Source organism: Amphiura filiformis, chromosome 10 (genome assembly GCF_039555335.1).
Source record: "Amphiura filiformis chromosome 10, Afil_fr2py, whole genome shotgun sequence".
Taxonomy (NCBI): Eukaryota; Metazoa; Echinodermata; class Ophiuroidea; order Amphilepidida; family Amphiuridae; genus Amphiura; species Amphiura filiformis.
In genome coordinates this window covers 5,582,785-5,598,063 of record NC_092637.1, presented here as the reverse complement: position 1 = coordinate 5,598,063, position 15,279 = coordinate 5,582,785, and the positions used below count along the sequence as shown (strand labels likewise).

At 36.8% G+C, this 15,279-nt stretch overlaps 2 protein-coding genes across 2 annotated transcripts in view; one reads left to right on the top strand and one right to left on the bottom strand.

Moving 5' to 3' along the window:
• Positions 1–15,279, top strand: part of LOC140162437 (unconventional myosin-X-like) — a 152,124-nt gene that overhangs the window by 121,719 nt on the left and 15,126 nt on the right. The window contains exons 31-34 of the mRNA XM_072185673.1: positions 4,214–4,371; positions 8,013–8,142; positions 8,638–8,738; positions 10,191–10,384. Of these exons, the coding sequence (XP_072041774.1) occupies positions 4,214–4,371; positions 8,013–8,142; positions 8,638–8,738; positions 10,191–10,384 (583 nt within the window). The remainder of the gene's footprint in view (positions 1–4,213; positions 4,372–8,012; positions 8,143–8,637; positions 8,739–10,190; positions 10,385–15,279) is intronic.
• LOC140163216 (E3 ubiquitin-protein ligase TRIM56-like) lies at positions 13,064–15,004 on the bottom strand. Its single transcript, XM_072186613.1, has 2 exons — positions 14,750–15,004; positions 13,064–14,065 (listed from the first exon to the last, which is right to left on the bottom strand). Exons 1-2 carry the CDS (start codon positions 15,002–15,004, stop codon positions 13,184–13,186), a joined length of 1,137 nt encoding a protein of 378 aa, XP_072042714.1. The 3' UTR covers positions 13,064–13,183.

Sequence of the window (15,279 nt, the reverse complement as noted above, 5' to 3'; positions counted from 1 at the left end):
TAAGATCACATTACATGTCAAACACAAGCAACCTGAAAAGCATGCATTGAAAAACAAAATTTGTGAAAAATCCAAAAGATACCATATGCTTTTTTTCATGCTCTCGGTAGCAAAATGCAAATAGAATGAGTCCCAATTCTCAGGTGTAATTTCATTAATAAGGTAGAAGCAAAGAGTACCAACTCTGCCATGCTTGTGTGTCACTCATGGAAGGCAAATAGTATACCCGGCAAAAAGTGTTTTGTTCTTTGACGTGTGAATATGGCGAAAAATACTGAAGGGTAAATTATTTTCTCTATGAGCGACAAACCAAAATGGCGGATTTATAGCATTACACACCGGGCAGTTATGAGTTGGTACTCTTTGGTTATAATCTCCATGGTGGATTTATCATAGCATTACATACTGGGCAAGTATGAGTTTGTACTCTTTGAGTTTAATCTCTTTGAATTTCCATGAACGACAAACCAAAATGGTGGATTTCTCATAACATTACACCCAGGGCAATTCTGAGTTGGTACTCCTTGGGTATAATCTCTATGGTGGATTTACTATAGCATTACATACTGGGCAATTTTGAGTCAGTACTCTTTGAGTTTAATCTCTTTGAATTTCACAGAGGTTATTTACATCAAATAGAGTGGTATAAACAAGTACTACGTACATGCAGGAAAATGCATTCAGCAGTGATATGTTGGTCAAGACAGTCTATTATAGGTGTATTGAGATTAGAGAGTGATCAAGTCAACATTTTGTCTGGTATTCGTGTTTACTGTTACACAGCTTTTGTTTCGGGACAAGTTTGCAGCACAGCTATAGTCTTGGTGGTTTTGAAAGCAGTTATTAATGATGTGCTTTTTGTGGATTTGTGAAAAGGCTGAAAAATGTAATGAATGATGCTTTTTTTGTAAAAACTGCATGAAATAATATTTTTTTTAAAGATGACTATAAATTATGATGTAAATCAAGAACCTCTAGACCAGTCAGGCCACAATGACATGGGCTATTCCAGTTATAATCCACACACCCCCTATGGATGACATGACCTTAATCTTCTACACAGGGAATGTGAAGGTCATGTCTTCAATAGGGGGTGTGGATTTCAAGTGGAATAGTCCAATATAACACATTTCTTGATATCAACTTGTGTGATATAATTTGCTTAGAAAAACAGAAACCACACGGATCCATTTAGGCCCTACATTGATGCAGCAATGACACCTGGTATTCAGTGGTCTGTAAACTGTTTCATTTTACATATCTATACCTTCAAATTCTTAATCAAACTATCCTAGCTATATCATTGGTTATTTCAATATATTTTGATATCTACAGACTATGGTATTCTCAATGTGCTGTGTTTAACTATGCTATGATTATGCACTGAAACTATTCATTTGCACATTTAATAACTTTCCTCTTTTTATTTGAATAAGTTATCTCACTTAATACATATCGATGTGATCACCATTGCTAATAGCACACCCAACTATATACCATCCACATCCCCATCCCTTTGCTAGTTCGTCAAAAGGAATTGATTGTATGGCATCATGAGTAGTGTTTCAGTTGGGTGTGTCAACATGTGTGTCAACAATATGCAAGACTTTGGTTAAAATTTGGTCTCATGTTTACTATCTATATCTTCGGATGATCTATTTTGTACTGTTGTCCTTTATTTTTTTTTATTTTTATAGGTCAAATGATACCAATTTTTTTTAAAGTGTAAAGCCATGTTTGTTTTGCCTTGGTTGATACTTGCAGTAAGCAAATTGTGTAAGGCACCTACAAGTTAGATAGAGATTGCTTATTGTAATCTGTTATAGGCATTAAGGAAAAGTGACAATATATACAGATAATGAGTAGTTTTATGTCTATTCAACAAATGGACTATTCCAGTTGAAATCTATGCAACCCCTATGAAAGACATTACTTTATTTTCCCACACAGGGTGTAGATTTCAAATGCAGTTACCCATTCAGGTAACCCCCATTTGAAAGATTAAGGTTGTGTCCATAGGGGGGTCTATAGACATAAACTGAAATAGCCCAATATAAAGTCTGCACAAAAAGTAACTCAGCTGTTATAAATACGCCTATAGATTCAGAAGTAATAATTGTTTTCACAATATTTCAACATAGCGAGAAGGATGATTTATTTACACGCATTTTGATACCCCATTCGTCAAATGCCGTTCAATATTAACAACACAGTAGTGCTTTTACAGAAAAATACCCGAATTTAAAAATTGCAGTTTACAGCGATCAATGGTTATAATGCCAGCACTGTAAACACGTAAAGCCCGCCATTATCTTCGCGCTTACTTCAAATCAATACAAATAACTGCAACTTTTATTTTGGGGTATTTTTCTTTCAAAACACTGCCGTATTGTCAATATTGAAAAAAATTGGACAAATGGGGTATCAAAATGCGCGTAAATAAATCATCCTTCTTTTTATGTTGAAATATTGTGAAAACAATTATTACTTCTGAATCTATAGGCGTATTTATAACAGCTGAGTTACTTTTTGTGCAGACTTTATATATAATCTATTTCAAAGTTAAGGTTGTGGTAATGTGAGGATACAAATAAGTTGACACTTGAATGTATATTTTCTAAGTGTAGCAAAAGTGACATAGTTAATTGGTCTATATTGTAATATTATCACAAGTATTTAAATATGTGCATGTTTATGTTTGCATATGTATGGGTTTTTTTTTGTAATATGCATTGCTATGAAACCAAGCTCTATATCAAATTCAAAACTCACTATTTGCATGTATATGTAACAGTAAATAGAGGGTTTACGACCAGAAGGCCCTATCTGCAATAGCTGCCATGGGCCATTTATTGTTAGATGTGTACAATATAGAATGCAAAAATTGTTGAATGTATATAGGGCAGCTATTGCTGATAGGATCTTCTGGAATTGTACCCTTGAAATGTTCACCAATTTATATTATTTTTAGATTAATTTGCCCCCTGTATGATCAATAACACATAACTTAGTTCAAATTTGCTAATCCCCTTGCACATAGATCTTGAACTAAATCTTAATCCTAATCCTAATCTTAACCCTAACCTAAATCAGAGCCATACAATCTATAATTCAGCCAAGGTCACGTGACCACCAAATATGCATGCCTATAAAAATGAAGGCCTTACCATAGCGAGCATCATGATGGCGCCACTAGGGTTTGAACCTACAACTTAGGCATCAGTTTTAGTTAATGCTTGTAGACCACTGTCCTTTTTATCCACATATTCCATACTATGTATTGCCCCTTCATATTTAACTTGAATCAAAATCGTTGTACTAACCTGACTCTCAAACAATTACTTGGTAATTATTCCTCTGTGCATGTTATGATCGATTTTTACGTGCTTTCATTCAAGTTAATATATTAGAGAATTGTTCATTTAATTGCAATGTTCAGCAATAATTAGAGGTATCAGATAAATTGAAAATCTACAATCATAATTATTACTTAATAACCAAAATATGATAATCTGTATGTATTTTGTGCGTGTATAATGCATTGTTCCTGCTAATGTTCTTCACAATGATTGATGCCTGTTTCAAATCAATTAAAAATATCTGGGTTCTTTTGCGATGTCCAACATTTTGATTTAAAATATGCTACCTCTTTATATAGTCTCATTCCAGCTAGCTTGTACTCCTTTGTCACTAAACAAACCATTTAGTGACAATCTCAAAATACATTGTAGCAATCACTGATGAAGGAGCACAAACCAGCTGGGACTGAGACTACACCTTATGGGCCACAATTACCACAGTAGATGTGACATGATTGATGAAGGCTCACTGCACAAAGGAGAAGAAATCTCTGTGCTGCCACATGTGTTCGTTTTGTATGGACATTGGTCTCAGGAATAATTGGCCGGTTTAATTTTGTTTCCTCAATTTTTTTTCTTCAAAAATACTGGTAAAAATATAATTGTTGGTAGCAATTTGTTAGAAGAATTATGTGAATAACACTTCAAAGTTAATGAAAAGTTATCATTATGTGTATAATTCAGTTTTGAGCATCTCAAACTTATTTTGTAAAAGGGGAACCATATTCTGCATTAGATTTTAAAATCTGTGCAAAGCTCTGAGACACACTTTTGGTCTAATACTATAGCTAACAAATAAGGATAATAATTTAATAATTTTCTTATAATTGAATTTTTCTTTCACATTTATACAGGTTACTGGAAGTTCACAGTCCATGGCCGTCGCTGCTCGTTTAATCTGTTTACAAGCTCACATGATGAAGCTTGGAAATGGACATATGCCATCCAAGATGTTATAGACAGTAAACCACAGCTAGAAACACCATTCCAAATACTGATTAAAGATATGAGGGTAAGCAGGGGTGTGATGGTTAATTGTAGATTCTTTAAGGTTCTGTATCCTGACCTGATGATGCTTTGATATGAACTTGTGCTATCAAAGATGTTATAGACAGTAAGCCATGGCTAGAAACACCATTCCAAATACTGATAATGTGAGGGTAAGCAGGGGTATGATGGTTAATTGTAGGTTGTTAAGGCTCTGTATCCTGACCTGATGATGGTTTGAAATGAGCCTGTGCTATCAAAGATATTAGAGACAGTAAACCCCAGCTAGAAATACCATTCCAAATACTGATTAAATATATGAGGGTAAAAAATGGTGTGATGGTTAACTGATGAAGCCTGGAAATTGGTTGGAACCTTGGTTAAGCACTTCCAAATATCAATTAAAATGTCAGGGTAAAGATGGGTGTGATGGTTAATGATGGGTTAGTCAAGGTCATGTGGATCATATGATAAGCTTTAACCCGGGACCCAACACTGTACAATTTTGATACCAATTTAAGAAACAGCAATAGGGTATATATTGGGAAATCCAATGTACAGTCAGTCTACTCTGAAGTACAGAGTACCGACACAGACGCACACATTGTGCTGACTTTGAAGGCACACATACCTGCAGTAGATACACAACACTATGCACTGTTTACGTGCGTGTTGTCACTTTGTACTTAAGAGTGGACAATCTGTAGCAGAAATTGGCATGATATGAATAGAATATATTTGAGGGAGGGAACTGCCGAAGGTGGGCCATAGGAACTGAATGAAGCAGAATAAAGGAGGGCAGAAGAGGAACCTGAAAATGGTGTTGAAAAAGCTAGGCATATATTGTACATGGCTTAATTCATAGCCCCCCTGTCTGTATTTATGACAGCAGGACCTCTTTTTAAATCCAAATTAATGATACACATATGCATCACACACCTTCTGCAATGATTCTGTTGAATAGTGGTCTGCTGGGCAATTGTAGCTTTGTTGGAAATTGTGGCAATTGTTCTCAGCCATCTGATGCCGTCCATAGATGGGGACTGCAGCAGTTGTTTTCCCCTTATTGAAATTTGAGATATATCTCTGATCTTTCCCAAAACTGTATTATAACACAGCATATAAATAAACCATTTAAATCTGATGTGTCTCAATTTTCCAATTTGCTGTCTTCAAATGGTTTTGAACAGCATATTACTAAACCCACTCATCGTCTTGGTAACACACTCGATCTTGTAATATCAAGACCCGATGATGATGTTGTTCTTGACTGGACTGTCAAAGTACCAATTGTTTCTGACCACTTCCAAGTATATTGTACCATAAATCGTGTAAAACCTGATCTTCCTAAGATTACACGTTCCATACGTAATTTCCGTAATTTTGATCAACCTTCTTTTGGTACTGAACTTAAAGAAAAAATATCCTGTGTTGAGTGTGATGATATTAATGATATGGTGACATGTTATACTGATATATGTAATTGTTTGCTTGATAAATATGCACCTGTTACCACCAAGAGTGTATCTGTTCGCTGCCGTCTACCTTGGTATAATGATGAAATCAGGGAAGCTCAAGAAAACGCAGGAAATTTGAGCGTAAATGGCGTAAATCTCATCTTGATCATGATCATTTGGTTTATCTTGACCAGGCCCATCTTGTCAATGATATGATCATCAGGGCTAAGACTGATTTCTTCAGAGCCAAGATATCGGAAGCGAATAGTAAGGACTTATTTAGCACTGTAAACAATCTGCTTAACAGATCTGTGAAGTCTCTGCCAATGCATGATTCAGCTAGTGAGCTAAGTAACAAATTTTCAAGCTTTTTCAAAACTAAGATTGATAAAATTATGGTTGAACTTAATGAAAATGTTTGTAATGACGAAGCAATTTTCAGCGAAGATCTTGAAACGACTCATGTGTTAAATTGTTTCTCTCTTGCTACGGTTGAGGAAGTTGAACAGGTCATGCGTAAACTTTCCAACAAGACGTTTTTGCTCGACCCCCTCCCTACTTGGATTTTGAAACAAAACATATCCACTGTTTCACCACTGATAACTATGATTGTAAATGCTTCCCTGCAAGAGGGTATTTTTCCTAATGCTTTCAAAAAGCAATTGTTAGACCTGTGTTGAAAAATCCACTCTTGATGTGAATGTTTTGAAAAATTATAGGCCAATCTCAAATATTCAGTTTCTTGCCAAACTTATTGAATCCATTGTGGCTACCAGACTTAAGGACCATTTGTATGATCATAGTTTATCTGAGAGTTTTCAAAGTGCTTACCGAAAAGGACACAGCACTGAAACTGCGTTGTTGAAAGTTAAAGGAGACATCTTGAGTATGCTCGATCAAAACAAAGTTGTTCTTATGGCTATGTTAGATCTTCGGCCGCCTTTGACACCATCAACCATGTTACTCTCTTGGTCGCCTCAGTAAAACCTTTGGCGTGTCTGGTGCCCCACTGGATTGGTTTAAATCCTACATGCAAAATCGCAGCAGTCGTGTTATTATTAATGAAACTTTATCAGAAGAAATCAAACTTGAATGTGGAACACCCCAAGGATCCATCATGGGGCCTCTTCAATTTACTACGTATATCCAACCAATTGGTAACATCATTCGAAAGCACAATTTATTTTTTCACATTTATGCCGACGACACCCAGATATACTGTGCCTATGATCCAAAGAAACCGGGTGAAAACATTTCTGCTATTCATCGTCTTCAAGCTTGTATACAGGAAATTAGTTGCTGGATGAAATTAAACAAATTAAAGTTAAATATGGACAAAACTGATTTTATTTTATTTGGTTCACCACATAATACCAGAACATACTCTACCGATCATCTGACAGTTGGAAATTCTATTGTAATGCCATCTACATCCGTTCGCAATCTAGGTGTTCACCTGGACTCAACATTATCAATGAATACTCATGTCTCTCATTTGTGTAAAACTCTGATTTTTCAACTAAGGAACATTTCTCGCATTAGGAGATATTTAGATAAAGACTCATGTAATCACATTGTTCGTGCACTTGTTACATCTCGTCTGGACTATGGCAACTCACTTTTAACTGGAACTACAGAAACCAATCTTAACAAGCTTCAACGCATTCAAAATCGGGCCGTCCGTCTTATTTGTGGTTTAAAGCGACATGATCATATTTCTTCTCATCTTACTGAGCTTCATTGGCTTCCGGTTAAAGAACGCATAAAGTTTAAACTTCTCACCATCATATTTCAGTGTGTGCATGGGTTAGCTCCAACTTATTTGCAGGATTATGTTCATCTTTATTCATCTGTTAACACCAGACATCATTTACTTCGTTCTTCTCTTGATACAACCAAACTTCACATTCCATATACAAATCGCTGCCTAGGGGATCAGGCTTTCCATGTTGCTGGCCCACGGATATGGAATACTCTTCCACAGCATATCCGTGAGGCCCCACCCTTAACGGTTCAAAGAACTCCTCAAATCACATTTATTTCCTGTTGCTTAATATTGTTGTTGTTTATATTCCATTTGCATGTTTTTTGTAGCGTAAGTTTATTGTAGCGTAAAATCTCTTGTAATGCGCTTTGGTATTTCATGATAAAGCGCAATATAAATCTTATATGTATGTATGTATGTATATACTATTTTCCAATTTTACAGGAAGCAAGTTCCAATAATGATATCGCTCAAGTCGAGAGAACATACAGACTGAACCCGATCCTTAGGACTACTCCCCATCCACTCAAGACTCCATTACTACCATTACCATATGGACAAATTGTCAGCTCACGTAAGTATCTATATAGACTGAATCCCATCCTTAGGACTACTCCCCATCCACTCAAGACGCCATTACTACCATTACCGTATGGACAAATTGTCAGCTCACGTAAGTATCTATTGGACCTGCAAACTTTAGCCTTCGGATCCTGAGTTTCTCAGAAATTGGCAAACACAGGTAGAGTGTAAGACAATGCTAGACACAATAGTACATATATGAGGATCGCAATAAAGGATGTGATCCCGTGGTATAAATGATATAGATACGGTACCTAAGCGAGCTTGGCCAAACAGACATAATATACTGGTGAGGTAAAGAAATCTTACAATTGAGCTTGATTTCAAACCCAGGCTGTCTTAGATTCTGGTCTTTGAGATTTGACCAATTGCCAACTCATGAATTTTATGTATGTCTACAAAGCAACATGATATGCTCATCGGTTACCATACAAAGAAGTTTTGTTTGACTTTCTTCTGTTTTCTCCTTTTTTATATATAATTTCAGATCATGAGAAAGGATACACTACCCTCCATGAGGAAGCAGTGAAGATCTTTAACTCATTACAAGGTTCAGAGATGTCACCAGATCCAATGCCACTAATACAGGTAATGCACAGGTTGTAATAGCCTATTTCCACGGTTGTTTGATGTATATAGAATTGGCTTCATTATTAACTAAATGCAAACTATAGATGGTGCTATTTACCCTAAATCATATTTCTTTATTGGCAAGGGGTAGGTGATTAATACTGCTATTAAAACAGCTGGAATAGGTGAAACAAGCAGCAAGGAAATTTTATAAACATATTTGATCAAACAATAAAAGGAATTATTTGTATTAAAAGCTTGAAAGAGTAATTTCCAGTTATTAAATAGCGCCACCAATTTTGTCATTAATAGATACATTTTATATCTGAAAAACTTTTAAAATGCTATAAAAGTGAATAATTTTGTAAGAGAGTGAAACTTAAAGTTGAGAATGACTCAAAAGCATCTGCATACATTAGCACGATATCACTTTTAGCTGTTTAAACCTAAAATTTGGTTGTACATGATGTTTTGTTTGAAAAACATATAAATGAGCCCATCAAACAACCGTGTTCCCTGGACGACCTCCCATAGATGATCGATGCCACACACAAGGGCTTATCAGTTGTCAGGATTTGGATGTTTCTGCAAAATGTCACTTAATACATTCTTGCACTGAAACAACGATATGTATGTGTACTGTAAATGAGAGCACCTCGGTACGATTCCTTGAATTCATAGGGCACATCCTTGTTGTCACCTACAACATTGTCATACTATACAAATATTGAATGTTAATGAGTCCAATATTAAGAATATTTTCATGAGGTGAAATATGGACTGTTCCATTCAATGAGGTTTTGCCGATTTGAATGGAACAGTTCATATTTCACCAAATGAAAGTATTCTTTCCATTGAACTCATAAAAACATTCAATAATTGTTTTATATAACTCATATATAAATTCCTTTTCTTCCACTTAATTTTATAAATCACCAGGAAAACAAAATTAATGAAAAATATATATAAAGTGTATTTATTTTAGAAATATCACCCACACCTATAATTGGCGAGTCGAGGTGGTCACCGTGTTTGCTATATGCTCCCGTTTGTCAGCGTTGCCAAGGTAGCTCCGCGTGAGTGCAATGGACTATTACACTCATGCAGAGTGCAAGAGTCTTTTTCTAAAAATGGTAAAAATAATCAATAGTACCGTACTGACGCGAGTATAGTCCCACCTTCGAGTAAAATCCCACCCCCAAATTTTCGCCTTTGGAGTGTCCCTGGACCTAGACCTAAATGCTAGGATCATTCATGGTTGATTTAATTTTTTTTTTTTTTTTTTGAAATTTAAATTCGAGTATAGTCCCACCCCCAATTTTGAAAAATGTTCACCCAAAAGCGGGGTGGGACTATACTCATTAGTCATCTGATAATTGACCATTCAAATGATTATAGTCTTTGAATGAGTTATATAAAATACCTTAATTGGCTGACCATTTAAAAAAATATTGTCTTTTGTCTTAACAGGGCATTCTTCAAACCTGTCATGATCTGAAACCGCTCAGAGATGAAGTGTACTGCCAAGTGGTGAAGCAATCTACTGGAGTACAAGACCCAGACTCGCTGGGTAACCTGAGGAACTGGCAGATACTCGCTTGTCTATGCTGTAGCTTCTTACCCAGTAGGAGTATACTCAGATATGTGAGATTCCATATAAAGAGGTGAGTACAAATACTTGACTCAATTTATGATACTCAATTTACTCAATTTACTGAAGTTCAAAACCAAGCCTTTGTAACAGGCAGATACTAGCTTGTCTGTGCAGTAGCTCAGTGGCGTGCGCAACACATTGAAAGTGGCGAGTCAGGTTGTTCAGTTCCCCCGAATCGAGTCTGTTTAGGAGTGTAAGGTGCGGGCATAGCCCGCACTGCGAGAGGCTTGCCGCAATGCCCCTCACTGGTGGGGTCCAGGGGCCCGCCTTAGCGTTTTAAAAGACCAAGGAATCCTATTTTGAGGGGGCAAATTTTGATGTTTTGCACCGTCAAAAGTGACAGACTCTTTCATAAATACTTTTTTTTTCCGAATGACTGATTTCCCCCGAATGACCAACAAAAGTGGGGGGGGGGTAGTTGCCCACCGAGTAGGTATTATACTTGGATATGTGAGATTCATAATAAGGAGGTGAGTATGGGTACTCAATTTATGAGTATGATACCCAAGTAGATTTAGTATCATACTTAATTAGGAAATAGCATTAAAATAGAGCTAGATGCAAACTTGTATGTAGTCTAGCTTCTTGGCGAGTTAGGCGTATACACAGATGTGAGTAGGAGTATACACAGATGTGAGTAGGAGTATACTCAGATGTGAGATTTGATTGAAAGTGGCATTTTGAATTTGGACATTGTACTCAATTCAATAGTCCTGAGTCTACTTGAGGACAGTATTCAGATTGGGTAATCTGAAAAACTGGTAAATACTCACTTGACATGATGCAAAGAAGGGTCTCATTAAAGCATACCTAGGGCAGGGGCTAAGTGGCTCAAATGTGCCAAAAATAGGCCGATTTTGGATGATTTTTCAGACATACTGGAGGGCACCCCCTGGGCATGCCACTGTATAAGACAATAGAGAACGGTTTGTGAGTACCATGTTACTGATGTTATTTTTTATTTTATTACTATATACACACACGTCTATCAATGCTGCATATGGTTGTTGCGTTCCACTGCACTATTGAGATCATTCAATGTTAACCCCATGAGAACTACCTGCCTATTGGCCAAAAAGAAGTTTTCATTATCAATTGGACCAATCAGCAACATTGTTAGAATAATTTCACCACGCAAAATAATTGGGGTAAATTATTTGCAAAGCTCCATTCTGATTGGTGATTAGAATGAAGATATCATGTTGTTGACCAATCAGAGGCAATGTTAGTTCGGCAGGTAGTGCGCAGGGGGTTAAACTACAAATTTACACTTCACTACAGAATCATTCCAATACATTCCACTTGTCAAGGAATTCATATGCATTGTGTTGTTGCTAAAATTTGTTTGGCTTATAATACATATAAAAAAAAAAAAATGAGACTCATAACATTGTGTATTGATATAGAATGATTTTTAATTTTTATTTGATCATGTCAAGCATTATTAAATCATTATTATGACGTTCAACAAAATGATTGTTGATATCAGCAATAAAACGAAAGGATAAAGCAGTAATGTTAGCTGTTACCTCCAACATAAGAGAGTGTTTACGTTCCAGGCATTACATATTTTAGGCGCTCATGCAAACGCATACGCGTAACCTTGTGTTCGCGTATACGCTACTGGACTGTGGATTCATCACCGATTAACAACGTTTGGCTCCTGTACAAAGGTATAGGAAGAGTTGTTGAATGTTTGTTTAATGTCTTCATACGTGATGCAATCAAGCAAAATCAGCCGGAAGTCAGAAATATTGATTTTGAGATATAGCCATGCAAAGGAAGTATTTCCTTTTGTTTCCTATTGTTTTGGAAACTCTTTAACTGCTCACGTCTTTTGAACTGGTTGTCAAAATTCAATGGGGTTCTGCAGAATGTAGCTTTGCAAATGTTGTTTATAATCCTACAAGAAATTTTAAATTGAATATGCCCGACTTCAGACTGATTTTGCTTGATCACACCACATATGATGTTGATAACATTCAGTTACAAATACATGTAGCTATCTAAATCCAACCTCTGCTATGAAATATATGCATGATTATCACAGTCAGTAATGTCATTGTCTGCTGAATATCTTGACTACACTTTCATCATATTCTGCTACAAATAGTTGCTGTCCATCCTCTGAGATAGCAATACCTTCTTGGTTATCAAGTCCTGTGATGACACAACCCAGACACTGCTCACCATCTGCTGTATACCGATATACAGCTTTAGGGATACCACGATTCACAACAAATATCTCGCCTTGCTTACTACAGCAGCCAGAGTAAGGTGACCACTCAGTGACTCCTTGGGGAGGTTGCACATTTCTGATGGTCTTACCAGAGTAGTCCATCAGTTGTAGGGTACTAGTAGGGAATAAGCCAATCTGAGCAGCAATATCTCCCTTGGAGGTGACAGCAAGCCACCATGGTGTATCAGATGTAGCAAACTTAGATATGAGTTGGCCATCTGCTTGATGGACGGAGATTGTGTTGCCTTCTAACCCAGCTATGACCCTGCCTCTTGAGTCTACAGCTAATGCCCGAGGCTCAGAAGGTTGGTTGGCCATATCACATGTAGATGCCTTGGGATGCTTCAACCTGTCACCTTGGCTGTCATAGAACACAATCTCACCATATCCAGGGAGGATGTATCTGTTGTCTGCGGTGATGGCAATGTCATATGCATGCACACTTGTATAAAATGGGCCTTGGAAGGTATACTTGGCATCTCCAGTTTGTGAGAATACTTTGGCACATTCACAACAATAATTATCATATCCATTCAGGGCAACAGCACCATCTGGATGGACTTCAATTCCTCAAAGGCATTCTAACTCAGATTTGGTACTAAACTGTCCAGTTAGTTTCCAGTGCTCAGACGTCAGCACGCAGACTACATCTGGAATCTCAACCTTCCTAATTGCTTGTACAGCTACATATCCTAAGGATTCATCAGCAGCCTTACACTTGGGCATCTTTCCTAGCTCCTCAAAACTTGCTGTTAAAGTAGAGTAGATTGAAGTGATTTCATAGTCTGAACCCATCTGAATGATCTTTGTGGCAAGATCACTGGCATCCTCAACTCTATCCAAAGTTGTATTGAGATCTTCTTTGATACGGCTGAGCTCTTTAGCTCTTCTGACTTCAAGTGAGTGCCCGTCAGCCTCATGTTTTTGAAAGATAGCATCAACTTGCTTGTCGTATTCCTTCTTAATCTTCTGTAGATCTTTTTTATATTGTTTCAAAGCAATTGAAAGATTCTTCTCCACTTCTTTAGTTTTTGCAATTGCCTCTCTGTATTCCTTCTTAAGACCATTATTCCCTTTTGTGAGATGCTTCAACTTTGCGACTTGTTTCTCTGAAGCCTCTTTTAAGCTGATGTACTGATGTTGGCGGTGATCAAGAATGATGCAATCTCTGCAGATGGGCTTTCCGCATGTCTCACAATAGAACTTCTTCACCTCACCATCATGATCCGTGCACTTCCAGTCTTCTGATGTAGTCATTGGTAAGACAACTTTTCCAGATCGGAGATCTTCAATGCTGACCATCTTGTGACTTTGCATGGCTTTTAGACCATCATGACGTTCTCTGCAGGTGTGGCAGAACAATTCCTTACAGTCTAGGCAGCGTACAGTGGCTTTCTTGTCTGGTAGGTTGCAGTTACTACAGAGGGCGTCAGTCTTGGGTTCTTCTCTGACCTGTTAGAAATTAAATATTTTAAATTTATTAATAAATACCTTATGTCAGTCAGTGACTCGTTAGATTATTAAGTCACAGCAACCTCAGAACGTGCTTCAAAAATCAACGGCTTAGATGTTCGGGACATGTTTTGTTCATTTAAAACAATAGGGATGTCCTCACAAAAGTAACTTTATTTTTTTTGAAAAAAGAGCAGTTTTACTTATAAAAATTATACTTAAACTGAATAAGAATGAGAATAAAAGATAAGATCATTGCGGTTGCCCGGTGAATCCCTTTTTAAAATAAGTCTGAGCAACTTTATAATTATTTTTCACCAAGTGACGCTGCTTTTCTCACAAGTTGACTTGATATATTATTCAAAATTATTCAAAAATGTATAATTTAAAAACCTACATATGCTAGAAATGTCATCAGTGTTATGTATTAACAATGTCAATGTCGATCATCAATGTTGTGTATTAACATTTTAGTATCAGATGTTTTATCAATGTTATGACCAAAACATTTATCCAAGTCTCACCCAATATCCCCTTTTTTGGTGTCAAATCCCTCACCAAAAGACCCTAGTTTCAAACGGTGTGTATCCGCATAATTCTTTTACTTCAAAAGCTGTCACTCCAAAAATTGTGAGTGCTTTTTGGAATTTATAGAAAACAAATCTCTACCAGCAGTGCCCTCACCTTATCCACAGTGTCTTGTAATGTGTTAACCATGAAATGTGCCGGAAATCCCGACACGCCTTGTTTGGGTACTGCTGTTGGATTTTTACAGTTTGGACACAAAAATTTGTTTTTTCCACGGCAATATCTGTCCAAACAATCGTGACAAAAACAGTGCAAGCATGGTAGACCTCTGGGTTGCTTGAATTGGTCCAAACAGATTCCACATTCCAATAAATCCCGATCAAGTTTTTGAATCAGTTTATGAGCAGCCATTGGGAATACGTATAGAGTTCAAAAATATAACAATTCCTCAAAATAAATATTTTCTGAAATGATCTTTACGATTAAAATTGGAAAAATCCTAGAAATAAATCACTTAGTACATTGTTTGTTGAGCATAACATGCTATGACATTTGCTTATACACAAGCAATGTTTGTGTGTGCAGTGATACAGCCAATGTAATTGGTGAGCAGGAGTACCATAGTAACGGCGTCATAGTAACGGCATCGGTGAAAAATCTACATGTAGAGTGCCTAGTGCTTAACA